The sequence below is a fragment of the Cavia porcellus genome, unplaced genomic scaffold (assembly GCF_034190915.1).
Source record: "Cavia porcellus strain 051 isolate PalLab524CR breed Dunkin Hartley unplaced genomic scaffold, mCavPor4.1 scaffold_20, whole genome shotgun sequence".
Taxonomy (NCBI): Eukaryota; Metazoa; Chordata; class Mammalia; order Rodentia; family Caviidae; genus Cavia; species Cavia porcellus.
The window spans coordinates 58,479,007-58,499,351 of record NW_026947503.1 but is presented as its reverse complement, the minus strand read 5'-3'; the positions used below and the strand labels follow the sequence as shown (position 1 = coordinate 58,499,351).

Genomic DNA, 20,345 nt, shown 5'->3' with positions numbered 1-20,345 from the left:
AAAACATGTTCAGCTACACTGATTAGCAAAATGCAGATTGTAAGAAGCCTCAGAGGTCAAATAATACTGTTTCTTCAATGCATAATTTGCAAGGAAAAAATATGTATGGACTTTGTTTGGAACGTGATTAAAATTATGAGATGATTAGAAATTTAAAACACTGATAATTATATGATAGACAGTTGTTGTAAACTTTGAGTTGGTAGCAGATAGTATTACAGTCATATTAGGAAACAATTTCCTAGTGTTTTGGATGATACTAAAATAGTACAGGAGTGGAGAGTGGTTAGCGGCTAGACAAGACATGACTGGTCATGAGCTGACCACGATTTTAACTGCCTGATGGGTTTGTGAGGCTTCAGTGTTTTGCTCTCTACATTTATTTGTTTGCAGTTTCTGTGGTAAAATGTTAAAGGAGGAAAGGAGGATAGTCTCACAGAGTTGAAGGTGAAAGATTGCAAGTGAAAATACCTACTGGGAAGTTAGATATTAGAATTTGGTGTTGTTTTTTAGTGCTTTGGGGAAAAAAGTGATAATTTTTATAATGAATTGAATTTTCAAGAAGAATAAGAAAACTAAGGAAAAAATTTCTGGATAATAATTTAGTTTAGGGATCTGAAGAAAGAAAAGGAGTAGGTCAGTAGAGAAAGGGAAGGAGGGGGTGGAAAGATTACAGGGTCATCCAGAAAGCAAAGGGGCATTTGTAAGAATCAGAAAACCAGGGGAGAAACCCAAGGACCGGTTCCCCCGGCCCAGTAGGTAAGTATTACTGCCGCTCTCATGAGTTACCCACTGTTGTGATATGCTTTGTGCATCAGAGACAGTTTGGGACTTAAAATAGGCTTAATAGTATTTGCTTCAGAATCCCATGCTCGGGTGAGTTGGCACATTGAAAGCTGTGAGAACGCGGTCTGCTGCCTGGCAGGAGTTGCTGCTGCTGCAGGTTGTGGTCTGCACCTGACTGTGCCTCTGTTCCAGTTCAATGATTGCATGGTACTTCTGTGCCCTGTTGTGGAATCGGCAGAGTAAAACAAAAAAGTTAATTAAAATAAGATTTAAAAGTAGATGCAAGCTTGAGCTCTTTGTTAATAGTTTTTGTTTAGAAATAGACTTCCTTTTCTTAGGCTGTATTGATGATTGATTTGACCTAATTCACTTGCTAGTTCTCAGATGTATTTTGGGGTTAAAAAAGAGGGGGTGAATATCAGAATAAATTTGTGTAAACTTCATGAAGTAGATATATTTTATCAGTATATTCTTGTGAAAGTAGTAATTATCAAATATTGTAATGTACTATAAAATATTTTAGGAAGTTACTATTTAATGTTTATAACTAATAGCTAATCCATTACAATATGGTTATCCTTTAAAAGTTTTAAAATTATAAATAAGTAAAATCAATATTTTATGAGAATAATGATTAATTTTATGGTATTTACCTTAACCTTGGAAAAATGAATCTCATTTCTTTCTAAGACTTTAGGTAAAGTTGGGCGAGTACAACAGATTTATTCTGACAGTGACTTAAAGGTGGAAGTTTGTGGAACATCTTGGACGTATAATCCAGCAGCAGTTTCCAAGGTAGCATCTGCAGGATCTGCTATCAGCAATGCCTCTGGTGGTAGGTTTCATATTGTGCATCTTTAAAAGTAATATGGTTTACATAGAACCCTTGCTGATTCCCTAATTTGCTTATGCAGATAATGCTATTATGTGTGCTTTGCTTTCTCCCACATTACACAGGCTTGCTTGAATATTGAGTATTTTTTAAAACTTTCACTACAGGGTTTTCTTTTTCTTTTTTTATGTGATAGTCCTTTACTCTGGCTGAGGTACATCCCTGGAAAACCCCTTAACCATGTGCTTTTTCTTGGGTATATTAGAATCTTTTCTGTATCAAGCCTGACATACCTGAAATTCATTATTATTATTATTATTATTATTATTATTATTATTATTATTATTTTGGTACTGGGGATCAAACTCATCACCTCACGCATGGTGGGCAGGTACTTCTCCCACTGAGCTAAATCCCCAGCTGAAATGCAACTATTTTCACTAGTCAAAAGTTTTGTTTCCTGAAGAGAACCATCACTTTCTTAGAATACTTTATATTTCCAGCGTTCTTGCTAACAAGTGTCTTTCTCATGGGGAGTTTTACACCTCAGCTCTATTTTTTTCTTGCCATTTAATAAGTAATAATGCAATAATGCAATAATGAGTAGAACAGCATGTTAAAATGTGCATCCTCTGGGTGCATGGATAGACGTTTTACCCACAGCCTATCCTGCCTGTTCTCCAGCTGTATATACACAGACTCAGTTCCTTTCACACCGATTACAGATTTTTGTGTGTACACTATTACCATCTAGGAAAGAAGATAGAATCATAGCTGTAAATGAAAGGTAGAAAAGGAAAATGTTAGGTGGTTTCCATTTTATTTTTGTATTTCTTCCTGCTTTATCTGCTTTTCTCTCTTCAGCTACAGTTTGCCAGTGTACTAAACTTCTAAGTAATGTTTATTTTCTACGTGGAGGTTGGATGACACTAGGTAACCACAAGGTGTGAGAGTGAAGGATAATTAATTTTCTACTCAGCAATGGGGATGAGACTCACTGAGATTTGTTCCTGGCCTCGATTTGTGGCTTCTTTGCTTTCCTTCAGTACTCTAGGACTTAAGGAGTAGAACTTAGTGGCTGTATTGATTGATACTATTTAGGGGGAAAAAATGTTACGAAAGGGTTGTTGTATGTCTTCCTAGGTGGTTCTTGTGTTTTTCAAAACAGTCAGTTGGCTGGGCATGGCAGTGCCTGTCTGTAGTCCCAGCACTCTGGAAAGCTGAGGGAGGGGATGATAAGTTTGAGATCAGACAGGCAATTTAGTGAGACCTTGCCTCAAAGTAAAATATGAAAAAGGGGCAGTAGCTCAATGTGAAGGCCCTGGGTTCAACTCCTGCTATCACATACACAGAAATTTAGTTAGTACTTAATGAAGTCTTGTCATTGGCATTTAGGTGTCCATTTTCTTTTTTTTCTTTTTTTTTTTTTTGGTCTTTTTCGTTTTTATCGGTACCAGGGATTGAACTCACGACTGCCTGCTTGCAAGGCAGGCGCTTATGCCACTGAGCTAAATCCCCAGCCCTTAGGTGTCCATTTTCAACTAAAAATCTGTGTGTTTCTAAAGTGTATCACCAGGTAGTAATGCTCATGAAGCAAATCTCCAATGATAGTTACTTTTGAATCATAAATACTGAGATGTGGAATTATTCTAAGGTCAGTGTGAGTTCTCAGAGTCATTGTGATATGCTTAAAACCCAAAAGAAAGTTTGTACTCCCATCCTGCCTGGTGCCTTCATTCATAATGTCATTGGTACTGTTTCTGAGTGATTAGTGTGTAACTTTGCTTTTTTCTATAATTATAACTAAAAATACATAAATGAAGAAAATGTAGACTCCTTGGGCTTAAATCTGATGCAGCTTGACATAGTAGTGGTTATAATTTACATGGGTATTTATCTGTAGCACAGTACAAGAATAATACCAATGATGGTAATAATACAGTAGACTATAGGGATATGGAAAATACTTGTTATGTGGTAGTTAAGGTTTAAAACCCTCCTATATTAGCAGCTATATTTGATGCTTTGCAGAAAGACTGTCTCAGCTCCTGAAGAAATTATTTGAAACTCAAGAATCTGGTGATCTCAATGAAGAATTAGTTAAGGCTGCTGCAAATGGAGATGTTGCTAAAGTGGAAGATTTGCTAAAAAGACCAGATGTGGATGTGAGCATTTTAAAATTATTTTGAAGCATACACAAAAATAGAAGAGTATAATGCACTTTATATTCAACATTGGGATTTTGCCATATACTGAATTATTATTAAGATTATGCTACATGTGTCTCATCTATTCATTCTGTCTTGTTTTTCTAAAGTATTTGAATCAGGCACCAGTCATTCATAAGTGCGTATTAAAATATATTCATGTTCTTATTGAATTCTATGACCCTTTATATTTCATTATGACAGAATTTGCATTTAGACTTTTAATTGATTAATGTTCTATTGGCAAGTTTGATGAGTTTTTCTCAAATGTCATTGTATGACATCTTTTAAGTGTATTTAGTAAATTTTATAAGCAGTTTTAATCTGTTGTAAAATGTTTGATCTAAATTTTTTTCCATTTCTATGAAAGTTGACCATTTCACATTTTAAAATGATGGTGAATTAAGAGGTCATGTTTCTTGTGATTCTTAGGTTATGCTGTAATTTGGCCATTCATACAAGCCATACATATGTGTTTAGGGTTTAAAGATGTTTTCTTCAGCTGCTCTTTCTATTTTATAGAATTACTTTTCATCTTAACATATTTGTAAACTTTTTCAAAGTGTTCTTTTTAGGTTTATTATCACATTTGCATAATATTTATGTGTAGTTCTAAAAGTTATTCAATGTAATGATTAATTCAGTTAATACGAATCTGTCAGTTCATTTTTTTCAATGAGATTTTATTGGTGTATTTTAGAAATACATCATGATCACATTCATCCTAGAGAATTTGCACTACACATGACATTTTTGGTTGTTTTGGTTTTTCCTCTAGTCCTCACCCTCCCTTCAACCCCTGCTCCCCGCCCATTTACACAAGGATACTTATTAGGATTGCCATTAGTCGCGTGCTTGGGCTTTCTCACTGGTACCACACTGACGCTGGTGTTATAGACGATGCCGTCCAGCAGGCCGTAGTCAGAGTGGCAGTTTGAATCATCCTTGCTGTGCTGAGGCAGCTTTTCTGCCTCACCTTTGTGGCTTATTTTTAAGTATGCTAGAATTTGAAGATCAGATCTATAATTTTAAGATGTTAATATCTTATTCCTGCTGTAAATTCATGTGATCTTTTATCTTTATTAGAGGGAGATCAGTTGCAATAACCCAACAGCAGTTTGAGGATTCCTAGTGAGATGAGGCAAACATAACTTGTTGCACATATTGAAATACCAGAGGTTTTCTGTGTTTGAAAGGTAGAGTGTTACTGCCTCGTTATATTGTCAGGCAGGTTTATATTTTACTACATCTCCATTTTTCCATCAGTTAATTATGGGTCTATATTAAGAATACTTTTGAGCATGCTTTCACATATATTTTTTATTTGATCTTATGTATATAATTTTTTTCTTTTATTTAAATTTATTGTTGAACTGATGCATAAAAACAAAAATTGTACATATTTATGTGGAATTATGTGGTATTATAACACATGTAATTTCTTTCATCAAGCATTTATCATTTCTTTATGGTAAAAATATTTGAAAATTCTGTTTTTTTTAAATATACAGTACATTATGTTTTATAGTCACCACTGTGGAACATCATTCTAGAATGTTTTACCTCTATGCATAATTTAATCCCCACTGATTGATTTCTCCTCCTTTCTTTGTCTCTCTTTCCTCCCCAGCCATTGATAACTATCATTCTATCCTCAATCTCTTATAAGACCAACTTTTATGACTTACCTTTCTGTGCCTGGCTTATTTCGCCTAATATAATGATTTGTGGTTTCATCCATATTATTACACATGGCCAGATTTTACCTTTTTTTAATCGGTACTGGGGGTAAAACTCACGACCGTGTGCTTGCAAGGCAGGTACTTACGCTGTTGAGCTAAATCCCCAGCCCCTCAGATTTTACCTTTTTATGGCTGAGTAGTATTCCATGATGTATTCCTTTGCTGAGTAGAAAGAACTGCTTTGTTTGTATTCTTTGTTAGAAAGGACTGCTCCTTGTTCTTTCTTGTGGCAGGCTTAGGTCTCCTGCCCCTAGTCTGCTAAGGCAGTTCTATCCATTTGCTTTCAAGCCTCCATTGAAAGATAGACAGAATGAGAAAGGAGAGAGTCCTCCTGCATGCGTATGCATACTATTATCTTCGTTTTGAGCATGCTTTCACATATATTATCTCTGTGAGTTAAGGTTTAGAAAGAGATGTCAAGAAGTAATGAAAACACTAATACATAAAAAACGTTTCATGCTACATAAAATGTATAGGTTTTTTGACCCAAGGTTTTATTTGTAGTCCAGGTTGGCCTTAAACTCACTATGTAGCCTAGGCTGGCCTTCAACTCTAATCCTCCTGCCTCAGCCCTCCTGAGTGCTAGGATTATAGGCGTGTACCACCACACCTGGCAAAACTAGTTTCTAGTGGATTTTCTTTTTTTGGGGGGGGGGGCTTTAATTTTCCTACTTTTTCATAGTATCTTCCTGCTTATTTTTTTTTTTTAAGATGAGAGAAGTATTCTTGAACATCTTTAAGTAAAAATTCCACCCCACCTTGTTTTCTTCTAATTGGTTTCTTCCACAATTTTCTCCTTTTGTTTTGAATTATTGTGCTGATCCTTTTATGCCAGCTTTCAATAGAGTTTCTGATCTTTGCTTTTTCATTCTAATTTAAATAAGATATTAAAAGGCTGATGAGGCCATGGTGTGATGGCATAGCTTCTGGGAGCCTGAAGCAGGAGGATCTTGGGCAATTTAGTGAAACCCTGTCTTAAAGACTGGCCATCTATGGATTGAGAAAAGATGGCAGATAGATAACAGCACCTACAGAGGCTCTCTGAGATAGCCAGCTTAGATTCCAGGAATGGTGCAGTGTGGGGAGTCCAAAGCAGAGAGAGATATACCCTGCTGACCCAGGAATGAACTAAGCTGAGAGAAACCAATTGAAAATGCAGTTCTGGTGCTACGATTGGAACAGCTAAAGTCTTGGTGCCGCTGCTAGAACTCGCTTTTTGAACTTGCTACCACTGCCGTGCCTGAATTGGCACAGCTGGGATAGCCTGCTAGTTTCAACTTACTGGAGATGAGAACGCTCTGAGAATAGGAATCGGTGAACTGAATTGAGAGCAGAGCTGGCGGAGAACCCTGCATCAACCTGTGGTGAGTGAGAGGAATAAAGACCCTTCCATAGACAAAGAGGTTCCAACAGAGGACATTCTAGGACCAGGCAGACTGGCCAGAACAGGGTGCTACAGTGACTTCAGTCACATATTCCCCTCTCAAGCAGGATTGGTGGGGAACGCTTGACCTGGATGATGCCATGGACTGAGACCCAGTAGGCTAGCCAAAATCAAGTCCCTGCGACTGGCAGTGCATCCTAACACAGTGAAGCCTTCAGTAGGTTGACCTGGAGGGGCGGGCCCATCATAGGCTGCCCGGGTCTGTACCTCCTAGTACACTGCAGTGGGCGGGACCACCTAGTCAGCACGCTTCAGACAAACTGAAACCGACAAAAACTGGGCCTCCTATATACACCTGTATGGAAGGAACAAAACATATGAGAAGAGGAGGCAATAAAAAAGGGTTCTCGGTCCCCAATCCTGAGAACACTGATCCAGGAAAGGTAAATGCAAAGGAGAATGAGGACAGAAAACATGTAATTCAGGCATGGCACCAATAGACATAAAGTGGTATCTTCGGGATCTCATAGATGAGTTCAAAAGTGAAATATTTAACCAAGTAAAGCAAGATATAAATAGAATAATTAAAGAAATGCTAAACACCTCCCAAGAAAAAACAGATGGTAGAATGGAAGAACAAAAAAAAGGGGGAGAATTGTCTGATGGAGAAAATAGAGAAAACATAGAATACATGAAGCAGGTTCAAAGAGATTACCAGGAAACTAAAAACTCTATTGAAAGCTGGCATAACAGCTTGAAAAAAACTAAAGATAGATTATCTAAACTGAAGAACAGGTTTGTAATGTGGGAACATGAAAGGGAAAACTTCTTAAAAATAACAAGGAAACAAGCAGTAACAATACAAAGGCTAGAAGATGACAAGAGGATTTATAACTTAAGAATAAAGAATGTGAATGAAGAAGCAGGGGTACAAACAAAGGAACTACAAATGCTATGCGCAGGAATAATCAAGGAAAAGTTCCCAAACATAGGAAAAGGAAAAGATGCTCAGATGTATGAGGCAAACAGAATTCCAGCCACCTACAGTCAAAACACAACTACACCCAGACATACAATAATTAAGATTCCAGAAATCCAATATAAGAACAGAATATTAAAAGCCGTCAGAGACCAGAAACAGATCACTTACAAGGGAACACCCATCAGAATTACAGCAGACTTTTCTGCACAAATCATCAAATCTTTAAGAGCATGGGGCGAAATAATCCAAGCCTTGAAAGACAACCTCCAGCCAAGATTGATATATCCACCACAACTGTACCTAGAAATTAATGGAGAAACAAGGTGCTTCCAAGATAAAGAGGAACTGGGGGAATTCCAACCACTAGTCCGACTCTACTGGGAGTACTGCAGGACATTCTAAAGAGAGAGAAAAGTACCAGGATTCCAGAAACAGTGGCAGAGAGGCCACAGTGAATGGAGCAGAAAGTGAAATGAAGAAGACAGACAACTAATGACAGAAAAAGAGCACAACAGAAATAAGGCAAAGAAGGTTGGGTATAATTTCTAATATAGATGGCCTAGATACACTAACTTAAGGGAAAAAAGAGAGAATCTCAGGCAGAGTGGATCAAGAGGTAGGGTCCACCGAGATGCTCTTTATAGGAAATATAATTAGCCTGAAGAAGGTTATATGGACCAAAATAAAATATGAGAAAATGGAACTCGATGTGATAGGGAACCAGAGAGTAATAGGGGTAACTAGACCATTATTTATGGATAGGTTTAACAGACTTGCTTTAATAAATGAAAAAATATAACTAGAAATCCAGCCCAGGAGTGAGAAAGTTTGGAAACACTTAGGTAAATAGCAGGTTGCCCCCCCAATACAAAACCATGAGTGCTGGGGAGACCCAAAAATATATAGTTCATTCGGGGGAAGTAAAGGGAAGGAATAGTCTATTTTTTTTTTTTTTTTTTATCGGTACCGGGAATCGAACTCACAACTACCTGCTTGCAAGGCAGGAGCTTATGCTGCTGAGCTAAATCCCCAGCCCGGGAGGAATAGTCTTAAAAAACAAAAACAAAAACAAAAAACAGCAGAAGATATAGCTAATAGTGTATCAGGAATTAAAACCCCTATTACTTGTACCACTTTGCCTCGTTGGAACTTGTTCGGTCCTAGTTTGTATACAAGCACTGGATCTGGGGGCATAGACAGCTGTCCCGAAGATCATAGCACAGTGGTCATCTTTAATTTCCTATTAACTCAATCAGGATCCCTGTATGACTTATACCGCTGTATCATGACTGATCTTAGTTAAATCTGACTTGTTTGATTGCTGCTTATTATTGATAGAGTTTATTCAAACCTGTAGGTTGCTGGTATCAAGTTGAGGAGTATAGACAACTATACTGAAAATGACAATGATTCACCACAATATCCATTGTCATTTGATTACTACCTGTTTTTGTAGCTCTATACTATCTACAAAGTTGTATTTCTGTTAATTCTGTTATGTTCTGATATGTTCAGTTATACTTTACCTGATATAGCCAATTCTGTTGATGATAAGAAGAAACAGCACAGACACCATGGTAGAACTCCTTATACAGCAGTTTTATATGTCTTTTTAGTTTTATGTGTCTATAGGAAAACGTTGTTCTGTTTCTCCCTCTAATATAGAAAGGTAGAAAACTCACGCTTGCGTAAAACCTTTAAACAGTTTATGAGAACTGATCTTATGATACATGATGAAATGAACAAATACTTTGAAAGGAAAGGAAAAGGCACTGCATTATCCAGTCCTGATTTTGGAGTGTCATGATGTGAAATCTAGCAATATTTTTAATCTTTGTTCAGAATCATTTTAATCTAATAAGTTTTGTTAGGTCTCAACATAAATGCAGATATGGATAAATGTGTACATGTCTAAGTGAATAGGATTGATAACCATATTACTTAGTTTTTGTTGGATAGCTGAACAGAACTGTTTGCAGTCTCCCTGGTTGAATTCCCATTTATATGTTCCATTTTTGTATCTTGAACAACTGTTTGTGGGGGGATAATATGTATACATCAACTAGTGATTTATTACTGTTTCTTTTCTTTGAAAGTATGTACTATTTCTGCCCGTTTTCTATTTTGTTTTGTCTTTAAGTAATTAAAAAACAAAAAGACTGGCCATCTATGTAGCTCAGTGTGAAGGCCTGGGGTTCAGTCCCCAGTGCTGGGGGGAAAGGCTGGCTGACTACATTGTGAGGGTGGCCAAATGGAGCTTGGGGACCACTGGGTGCAGTCACTCATGGTCTGTTCTCAGTAGCACTGAGTATTTTAAAAGCAGGCTGCCTCCTTTTTCCTGTCTAGAGACAGAGGCGGCTGATGCTCTGTCCTTGAGTTTGAGCACTGCACCTGGAGTGTGGTGTTGTGCCAGGCTTGGCTCGTGGTTTCTCGTGACAGCCCTTTGAAGATACCTTTCTTTGAGCAGGTGTCTTAGTTACTTTCTCATTGCCCAGATAAAATACCTGCCACCCACAAGTTAAGGGAGGAGAGGTTTATTTAGCTCCCAGTTTGTAGAGGTTTCAGTCCGTAACCAGCTGGCTCCAAAGGCAGGGCAGTGTGCAGAGGCATTGCAGAGAAGCTTATAGCAGAGCAGGCAGAAGGCAGTGAGCAGCGAGCAGCAGCAGCGTGGCTTCTCTCTATTCCTTTCTGTTGCAAACCACGCTGCAAACCTGTGGATAGGTGCCACCCATTGCCAGGGTACGGCTTCCACTGTCCACACCCTCAGTCCCTGCCCCCATACGCCAATCCAGCCAGCTTCAAAACTCCTCATCTATGACCACATAAGGTGTTTGGGACATCTGGATACAAGCCATAATAGCAGGACTCTTACTTTGTGACCCAAGCTGACCTCAACCTTGAGATCCTCCTTCAGGTTTCTGAATAACCAGTATTACAGAGCTGTGCTATGCTTGGCTTTTGTTCACCTTCGGATGTGCTTGTATTTGTGAGTTTTAGTATATTGAGTGTTCTCTGTGTTCTTTAGACTTTGACTTCTTCTTCCTATAAAGTTATGACTGTTAAGCCTCATTGACTACTTGGTTGGTGTGGGAACAGTCCAGGGAGTAGTAAGGTGCACTTCTCAGTGGGTCATGGCCACCCAACCCTGGTTCTGTACATGATTCCTGGCTCTCCCTCTCTGGTGCTGTTCCCTTCTCTGCTCTCTGAAGTGATAAGCAGGGTAGCTTTGCTCTGCCACATCTTTCTGCCTTAATGCTTCTGCCTCTGAGCCAGCTGATCCTGGCCAGAACCCTTTGAAAGCATGAGCCATGTAAGCCATTCTGTCCTCTGAGTGTGGGTGTCAAGTATTTGGATCTAGCAATAGGAAACCTGACTAGTACAAAAATGAGTTAGTGCTTCTCTGGTGTGTTTCTTTCACAGATGTGTTGCTTTTTCTTAGTTAGTTTCCTTTTCCCTTTGGCCTTATAAATTTTTACGTTTTAAATTATTTTGCTGTCATTTTAGCTTGGTTTTAGAAAGGATAGAGTATGAACGTGTGGCCAGGCTTCCATCTGTAACCATCTTCTGTGGTTGTAGGGATGGGAGTGAAAGGGTTGGGACGAAGGAATTGCAGTAGCCCTTGGATATGTCCAAAGGGAACTTAAATGTGAATCCCCAACACTGTAAGTGAAAGAAAGTTTGGAAATTACTGTTTTACAATATAATAGCTGTGTCAGGCTATGTGACCTGATCATGTATGTGTCATTCATTGTGGTTTCCAGAGCTGTTGTTTGGTATATTTATTGAGTTGATTTTTACTGTAGTGTCTAATAACTTCTCTAAAAGTTTTTCATTCACTTCAGTGCTTTTTTTAAAATTTAAGTTTATTGGTACATTTTAGATATACATAATGTTCACATTCATTATAGGGAGTTTGTTCCTGTACTTGAATTATTTTGATTCTTCTTTTTCTCCCATTCCCTTCCCCTCCCTTCAACCTCTCTTCCTCTCTTTATTTGCAAAAGCTTTATTTCCATTTTTTTTCCTTTTCTCATTTTTTTCTTTTCCTTTCCTTCTTTTTCACTTTCACCCTTCCAAGTTCACCTTCCCATATGAACAGTTTCTTCCTATTTCACAATATCTATTAATATATTTTGATCCTTACTTACACTTTTGGTTTATAATATCAGGATACAATGAAATATTTACACAAACGTGTCTCATTCATTTCACTTAAGAGTATGGTCGCAAGATGAATTCATTAACCTAGAAATGTCTCAAGCTTATCCTTCTGTATGACTGAATCATGTCTTTATCCATTCGTTGGTTGATATGCATTTGAGCTGTTTCCAAGATTTGGTTATTACAAACTGCAGCTATAAACATGGATGGTTGTATATGTATATGTATGTATGTAAATATACCATAGATACCATATATATAGTATAATGCTTTTAATACTTACAGGGAAGACACCTAGAAGGGGATAGCTGAGTAAAATGGATCCTCTAGTTCTAGAGTTTTTGAGGAATCTCCACACTGGTTTCCACAGTTGTTTCACCAGTCTGCACTCGCACCAACAGTGGCGAAGGGTTCCTGTTTTTCCACAGATCCAGCATTTGTTATTGGTTGATGCTTGATAATAATAGCCATTCTTTCTGAAATGAGATGTAATCTCAGCATTTTTTTTCTTTCAACATTGTTTTAAATTGTATCTCTCTAATGGCCAGTGAAGTTGAACATTTTTTCATATATTTATTTGCTGTTTATATTTCTTCATCTGAGAATTGTGTATTGATTTCAGATGCCATTTTTGGGTAGGGTCTTTAGATTTGGGTGTATTCTTGAGGGTTTTTTTTGGAGGGGTCGTCTTCTTGAGTCAAGGACTCACTATGCAGTTCAGGCCGGCTTTGAGTTTACTTTGTAACCCAGGCTGGTCTTGAATGCAACATGATCCTCCTGCCTCAGCCTCCCGAGTGCAAGGATTACAGGTGTGTGCCACCACGCCTGGCTTTGAATTCTAATATTCTAGATATTAGTCTCTGAGAAACAGCTGGCAAAAATTTTTTTCCCACTGTGTGACTTGTCTCTTCATTCTTTGCAGTGATTTCTTTTGCACTGCCAAAGCTTTTAAATGAGATCCGAGTTGTTAATTTTTTGTATTATTTCCCATGCTGTGGAGTTTTGTTCATAAAGTCTTTGTCTTGAAGAGTTATTCTCTTCTAGCAAATTCAGTTGCATAGCTGGATATAAAGTCAGCACTCATAAATCAATAGCAGTCCTGTACACAAAGAACAAACTCACTGAAAGAGAAACTAGCAAAACCAGCACTGAAAAAAGTGAAATACTTAAGAATCAGTGTAACAAAGGAAAATCTGTGTTGAATACTGTAGTACTCTGAAAAGGGGGATTGACAAGGTTATCAGAAAGTGGAAGGATATCCTGTGCTTTTGAGTAGGAAGAGTCCATGTAGTGAAAATGATCATTCTCCCAAAATGGCTATACAGATTTAATATAGTCCCAATCAAAGTACCAGTAGCATACATTTCTTACAGAGTTAGAGAAAATAATACTAAAATTTGTTTGGAACCACAATTCTGCACTTCCGGGAGAACATGGCGGATAGATAACAGCAGCTATGGAGGCTCTCTGAGTTAGCCAGCTTAGAATCTAGGAATGGTGCGGTGTGAGGAGTCCTGAGCAAGGGGAGATATACCCTGCCGACCCAGGAACGAATTAAGCTGAGAGAAACCAACTGGAAATGCAATCTCGGTGCTATAAGCGGAACAGATAAAATCTCAGTGCTGAACCTGAAACCCTCACCTCTGGAAGACACGATTTGAATTTCCTGCCACTGCTGCTGCGTCTGAATCCGCACAGCAGGGACAGAGTGCAAAAGCTCTGAGAGTGGGAATCGGCCTACAGAGTTGAGAGTGGTACTTGTGGGGAGCCCTGCATCGACCTGCAGTGAGTGAGAGGAACAGGGACCCTTCTATAGACTAGGAGGCTCCAACAGACCACATTCTGGGATTTGGCAGACTAGCTGCGGTGACTTAAGTTGCATATTCCTCTCTCAAGCGGGATTGGTGGGGAGCACTTGGCCTGGGTGACGCCGTGGACTAAGACCCAGTAGACTAGCCCAAACCAGGTCCCAGCACCTGGTGGTGCACCCTAGCAGTGAAGCCTTCAGTAGGTTGACTGACCTGGAGGGGCGGGCCCATCAGAGGCTGCCCAGGTCTTTGTCTCCCTAGTACCCTGCAGTGGGCGGGATTCAAACAAATTATAACCCAAAAAGAGAAAAAAATTCGGCCTCCTATATAAGCTTATATGAAAGGAACAAAAAGTATGGGAAGTGGGAGCAACAAGAAAGGGTCCTTGGCCCACAATCCTGAGAAACATGCAATATCAGACACGCCACCAATAGACATAAAGCAGTATCTCTGGAGCCTCACAGACGAGTTCAAAAGTGAAGTATTTAACAACCTAAAGCAAGATATAAGTAGAATAGTTAGAGAAATGCTAAGCATCGCCCAAGAAAAAACAGATGGTGGAATGGAAGAAAGAAAAAAAGGGAGAATTGTTTGATGGAGGAAATGGAGAAAACATAGAATACGTGAAGCAGGTTCAAAGAGATTACCAGGAAACTAAAAACTATTGAAAACTGGCATAACAGCTTGAAAGAAACTAAGGATAGATTATCTGAACTGGAGGACAGATTTGTAATGTGGGAACATGAAATGAAAAACTTTTTAAAAATAAGAAACAGCAATAATACAAAGGCTTGAAGATGATAAGAGGATCTATAACTTAAGAACGTAAAAGAAGAAGTAGGGACACAAACAGATGAACTATAAAGGCTATTCACAGAAATAATCCAGGAGAATTTCCCTAATTTAACCAAACGTAAAGATACTCAGATGTATGAGGCATACAGGACCCCAGCCATCTACAACCCAAACAGAACTACACCCAGGCATATAATAATCAAAATTCCAGAAATCCAATATAAGAACAGAATATTAAAGCTGTCACAGACAAGAAACAGATCACTTACAAGGGAACACCCATCAGAATTACAGGAGACTTCTCCGCACAAACAATCAAATCACGAAGAGCGTGGGGCGAAATAATTGAAGCTTTGAAAGATAATAACCTCCAGCCAAGATTGATATATCCTGCACAACTGTCCCCAGAAATTGATGGAAAAACAAGATGCTTCCAGGATAAAGAGGAACTAGGGAAATTTGCAACCACCAATTCAACTCTACAGAGAATACTGCAGGACGTTCCAAAAAAAGTACTAAGATTCCTGAAGCAGTGGCAGAGAGGCCATAATGAATGGAGCAGAAAGCAAAATGAAGAAGACAAACTGACAACTAATGACAGAAAAAGAGCTCAACAGAAATGAGGCAGAGAAGGTTGGATGGTAGGAACAGCTATTTTGGAGAAAACAAGACATCATAATAGCTAGTACTGATTTAATATCATCTTTTTTTTTTTTGGTCTTTGTCCTTTTTACCGGGGATCGAACTCACGACTGCCTGCTTGCAACGCAGGCACTTATGCCACTGAGCCAAATCCCCAGCCCCTATCATCTTGTTTTGAAGTCCCATCAAGCTTTTGTTGTTCTGTCTCCATCGGTCTTAACATGTTGTATCTTATTGGATCTTATTATATGTGATAATAAAAACAAAAACTGTTATAGACAAGGAGATTATACAGAAACCATTGTTCATTTTCTGTTAGTTGGTTCTAAATACCCTGTAATACTGTCATTCTCTTGATTGGTTTTACATTGTCTTGATATGTTTGATGCTACAGTATACAAAGTTATACTCAAAGATTTCAAGGAAAGAGACACTATGGTAACTACTTTTATGTCGGGATATCTGGTGGTGAAACACTATTTTGCTTAAATGGTTATGTTTTGACCTGTGCTGTTTTGTTATATTGTCCTTTTTTATCTCAATCTCCTTTTTTTTATTACTTACTTTTCTATTTTTATCTTTTTAATTAAGGGAAAAATTAAAAAAATAGCAAGATATATTATAGTAATCCACTTTGATTTCCAATTAACTTGATTTGAAACCCTGTATTGCTCTTACCACCTTGTTTTGACTGATTTTCCTCTATTCTGTTTTGCTTGATACTACCAAGTTCGAGAGTATAGGGAACAACTGTGAAGACAGTAAGATTCATTATGATGCCCATTCTGGTTTGACTGTTATCTGCTTTTGAAGTCCTGTAATATCTCCAATGTTTTGGTTTTATTGGTTTTATTCTCTTCAAAACAGTAATAAGAACTGTGGGAGTAATAAAACCCAAAATGTGTAATTGTCATTGTACAAAAGAGAGGAAAAGAAAGTGTTCTAAAGGCTATAACTGCATGTATATTTAAGTGTATAAGATAGATAACCATATTACTGAGTTTTGTTGGATCATTGAAAGAACTATTTGCAGTCTCACTGTTTGAATGTCCACTGTATATGCTTTAATTTTGTAACTTGAACAACTATTTCTAAGATGAGAATATGTAACCTATTAACTAGTGATTTCCTCCTGTTTATTTTTTCTGAAATTCTGTATAGCTTGTACCCTTTTTCTGTTTTTTTTTTCTTTTTCTCCTTAAATAAAATTAAACAAACAAAAAAACCCAATTCTGCAACAAAGACATGGTAGAGAGCATGATGATGATCCCTGACTTGAAGTTACATTATAAGGCTACAGTGATGAAAACAGCATGGTACTGGCAAGGAAACCAAACCAAACGAAAAACAGACCCGAGGATCAATGGAACAGAAGAGAAGATGCAGAAACAACTCCAAACACTTTTAGCCACCTTATCTTTGGCAAAGAAGCCACACACCTTCACTGGAAGCAAGATAGGCTCTTGTATAAGTGGTGTTGGCAAAACTAGCTCTCCTCATACTGAAGTCCAAAACTAGAGCCAGAGCCATGACTCTCACCATGCGCTAAACTACTATCAAAATGGATCAGAGATCTAAATATTAAAGCCTCAGTGCTGATTTTCATTTAATCATGGTCTCTGAGATTTAATAATCCAAAAAAAGTACATATGTCGTATATACAAAATTAACTTGCCCTCCCGCTTTCTTCTTTCAACTTTATAGATTGACTAAACAAACCTTTCACAGCTCTTCAGTAATGAAATTCCATTTAAAAAATTCTTGCCCTTCTTTAAATTAAAGAGCTTCTGGTTCTCTACAGTTATCTGTGGTGTATCAACTTAAATTATTTTCGTGGAATTATACAGTGCTTTACTATGTGTGTATGATGAGTCTTTCTATCTATGACACGTGTTCATTCTTTTTTACCTTTTTGGATTTAGGTGAATGGACAGTGTGCTGGCCACACAGCTATGCAAGCTGCTAGTCAAAATGGACACGTTGATATTTTGAAGTTACTTTTGAAGCAAAATGTGGATGTAGAAGCAGAGGTAACTAAATTAAACTTGGAAAGTACAAGTTACTGTCCTACAAATACATTTTTATGAAGTAGATTTGCATTGTTGAAATTTAATATTTACCTAATGCTTATCTGATTGAAAATGAAAATTTGACAAAAGATAGCTTAAAGCATTCCTTCTTTTTCTGTAGTCTCTTTGTGTTAAGCGTATCTCTAGGTGAAAGCACTGATTTGATTTTCCTGTCACAGTGGAAGCACTGTGCACTAAGGAGCTAGGCTGGGTTCACCCGAGATCTTGCTGGGAATATTGAGGGAAGGGCATCCCAGACCCCCTGAGCCAAGATCTTTCCTGACCTCTGTGACACTTAGTGGCCTTGCTTTGAGGGTCTTTTGTTGTGTCCATGACTGAATTCACATTGCCTAGTTGTCTGATTTCTATCTTTTTTTTTTTTTGGTAGCGAGGATTGAACTCATAGCCTTGCTCTTGCCAGGTAGGCACTTGTACTACTAAGCTAAACAAACCCCTGGCCCAGTCTTATTATTTCTTGACCTTAATGTGGATCTTTAAAGAGTTTTCAGTGTATATTATCATTGTGTGTGTGTGTGTGTGTGTGTGTGTGTGTGCGTGCGCGCACGCGCGTGCTCCCTCATTTTAATTTAGAGTACAGTCAAACAAAAGGAAAATAAAACTGGGCCTGGTGGCTCATGGCCTGTAATTCCAGCACTCAAAAGACTGAGGCAGGAGGATTGTTGCCAATTTGAGACCAGCCTAGGCTGCAAAGTAGTTCAAGGCTAGCTCGAACCACACATAGTGGCACTGTATCTCAAAAAAAAAAAGGAAAAAAAAGAAAATAAATATTTATCATCTGGGTATCCATTGGTAATTTGTACATATGATATAAAGAATACCTTGGTTTTTTTTTCTTTTCGTTCTTTTATTTTTCACCTTTTCTTTTTTCTTTTTTAAAGACAAGGTCTCACTCTGCAGTTCGAGCTGACCTTCAACTCTACTTTGTAGCCCAGGCTGGTCTTGAACTCACAAGAAATTCTCTTACAGAAGCTTCCCAAGTGCTGGGATTACAGACGTTGCCACCACACTTCCCTTTGGTTTCTTTATTATAACCTCTTTACTAAAAATATATTAAGATTAATGGAATTGGCAGAGGAGGAGCTGGGCGGATCTGGGGTGCCTGCATCGGCCCCTCCGTGTGTCTGGAGGACTGTGGATATCTCTGCAAGCAGGGAGGGATCGCAGGTTCCTGAGGCATTGCGGCCTGGGGTGAGTGCTCAGCACACTCTGCCCAAATCTCAGTCTGTTCCGGACCCTCCAGGCTTCCGGGTGCAGTGAAGTGGAGTAGTTAGTTAGAGGCCTCTACATCCGCCTCTCCATCCCGGCTGCACTTGGAGAACTGCTGAGCTTCCGACGGGTGGGCGGGCCCACACTATCTCCGGAGCCCAGCCTGTTTCGCTGCCGCGCCTAACCATCGGTGTGCAGAGGAGGAGCTGGGTGGATCTGGGGTACCTGCATCGGCCTCTCTGTGTGTCTGGAGGACTGTGGATATCTCTGCAAGCAGGGAGGGATCACAGGTTCCTGAGGCACTGCGGCCTGTGGTGAGTACCCTAACCCGGCTGCGATTGAAGAGCTGTGGAGCTTCCAAGGGGCAGGTGGGCGCACAGTGTCCCTGAGGCCCAGCTTGTCTGGAACTGCAGAGTTCTGAGCAGGCAGAGGAGGGCCATTGGTTCTGCAGGCCCAATGGCTTGGGGTAGCGTGGTGCCAGAGTCTCAGTAGCTGCAAACATAGAAGGGGATTTTCAACAGAGCCTGAGGAAGCTTTCAAATAACCCTTGAAACACAGAAATATAGGAAAATGACAAAACGAAAGACCAAATTACAACCTCAAACCTCCAGCCCATCTCAAGAAACCCTAGGAGCAATGTATATGGAAGAAAATATATCCCATCCACCTCAAATATCGGACAAAATAGCTACTGAAATTGACAAGCAACCCCAGGAAGCTTTAAAGAAATTCAAACTCGAAATAATCTACCAGATAAAACAGGAAATGATAAAAGAAATGAAAGAGATTTTGAATATATCTAAAGAAAACACAGATAAAAAATTGGAAGAACTAAACAAAAAGATAGAATCCCTAGACGAGCAATATAAGAAACAAACAGAATACATAATGCAGATGCACAGAGATATACAGGAAATAAAAAACTCCACTGAAAGCTGTAAAAACTGCCTTAATGAAAGTGAAGATAGAATCTCAGACCTTGAAGACAGGATTGCAGCTAGTGAACAGGAAAGGAAAGATCTTTTAAAAATAACAAGGAATCAGGAAACAACAATTCAACAACTGCAAGACGATGCAAAGAAGAATAACATAAGAATGATAGGGATTAATGAAAAAGAAGGAGACAACATAAAGGATGTCAAGAGGATATTTAGAGAAGTAATAGCTGAAAATTTCCCAAGCATGAGATCAGAAACCGACATCAGGATCAGTGAAGCATATAGAACTCCAAATAGTCATAACCAAAATAAAACTACACCCAGACATATAATAATCACCATCCCAGAAATCCAACACAAGAATAGACTATTAGAAGCTGTCAGAGAGAAAAGACAGATCACTTATAAAGGAAAACCTATCAGAATCACAGCAGACTTCTCATCACAAACAATAAAGTCAAGAAGAGCATGGAGTGAAGTATTCCAGATCCTAAAGCAAAATGACTTCCAACCTAGACTGATATATCCTGCAAAACTATCATTCAAAATAGATGGTAAAATATGATACTTCCATGACAAACAACAGCTGAAGAACTTCATGAACACCAAACCAACCCTGCAAAAAATATTGAAAGACAGATTAGATACACAAAGGAAAAATCCACTAAGCAAAGCAAATCATTAAACAGAACAGAAAGATAAAAGATGCAACAGCAGAGAGATAACATTCCTACAATAAACCAGCACTTAACAGTAATAACCATTAATGTAA

The 20,345-nt window shown here is 38.5% G+C and overlaps 1 protein-coding gene and 1 long non-coding RNA gene across 4 annotated transcripts in view; one reads left to right on the top strand and one right to left on the bottom strand.

The window, feature by feature from the left end:
- Mib1 (MIB E3 ubiquitin protein ligase 1) overlaps nucleotides 1-20,345 on the top strand; it is a 125,335-nt gene that overhangs the window by 46,973 nt on the left and 58,017 nt on the right. For both annotated transcript variants that reach the window (XM_063231857.1, XM_063231856.1), the window contains exons 8-10: nucleotides 1,477-1,621; nucleotides 3,650-3,783; nucleotides 17,262-17,369. In XM_063231857.1, coding sequence (XP_063087927.1) covers nucleotides 1,477-1,621; nucleotides 3,650-3,783; nucleotides 17,262-17,369 — 387 coding nt within the window. The remainder of the gene's footprint in view (nucleotides 1-1,476; nucleotides 1,622-3,649; nucleotides 3,784-17,261; nucleotides 17,370-20,345) is intronic.
- Nucleotides 874-20,345, bottom strand: part of LOC106028570 (uncharacterized) — a 41,320-nt gene continuing 21,848 nt past the window's right edge. The window contains exon 4 of one of the 2 annotated variants that reach the window (XR_010041490.1): nucleotides 874-1,006. This is a non-coding gene — a long non-coding RNA (uncharacterized LOC106028570). Of the gene's footprint in view, nucleotides 1,007-12,355; nucleotides 13,194-20,345 lie in introns of those variants that run through there. The other variant, XR_010041489.1, reaches the window with a different exon arrangement.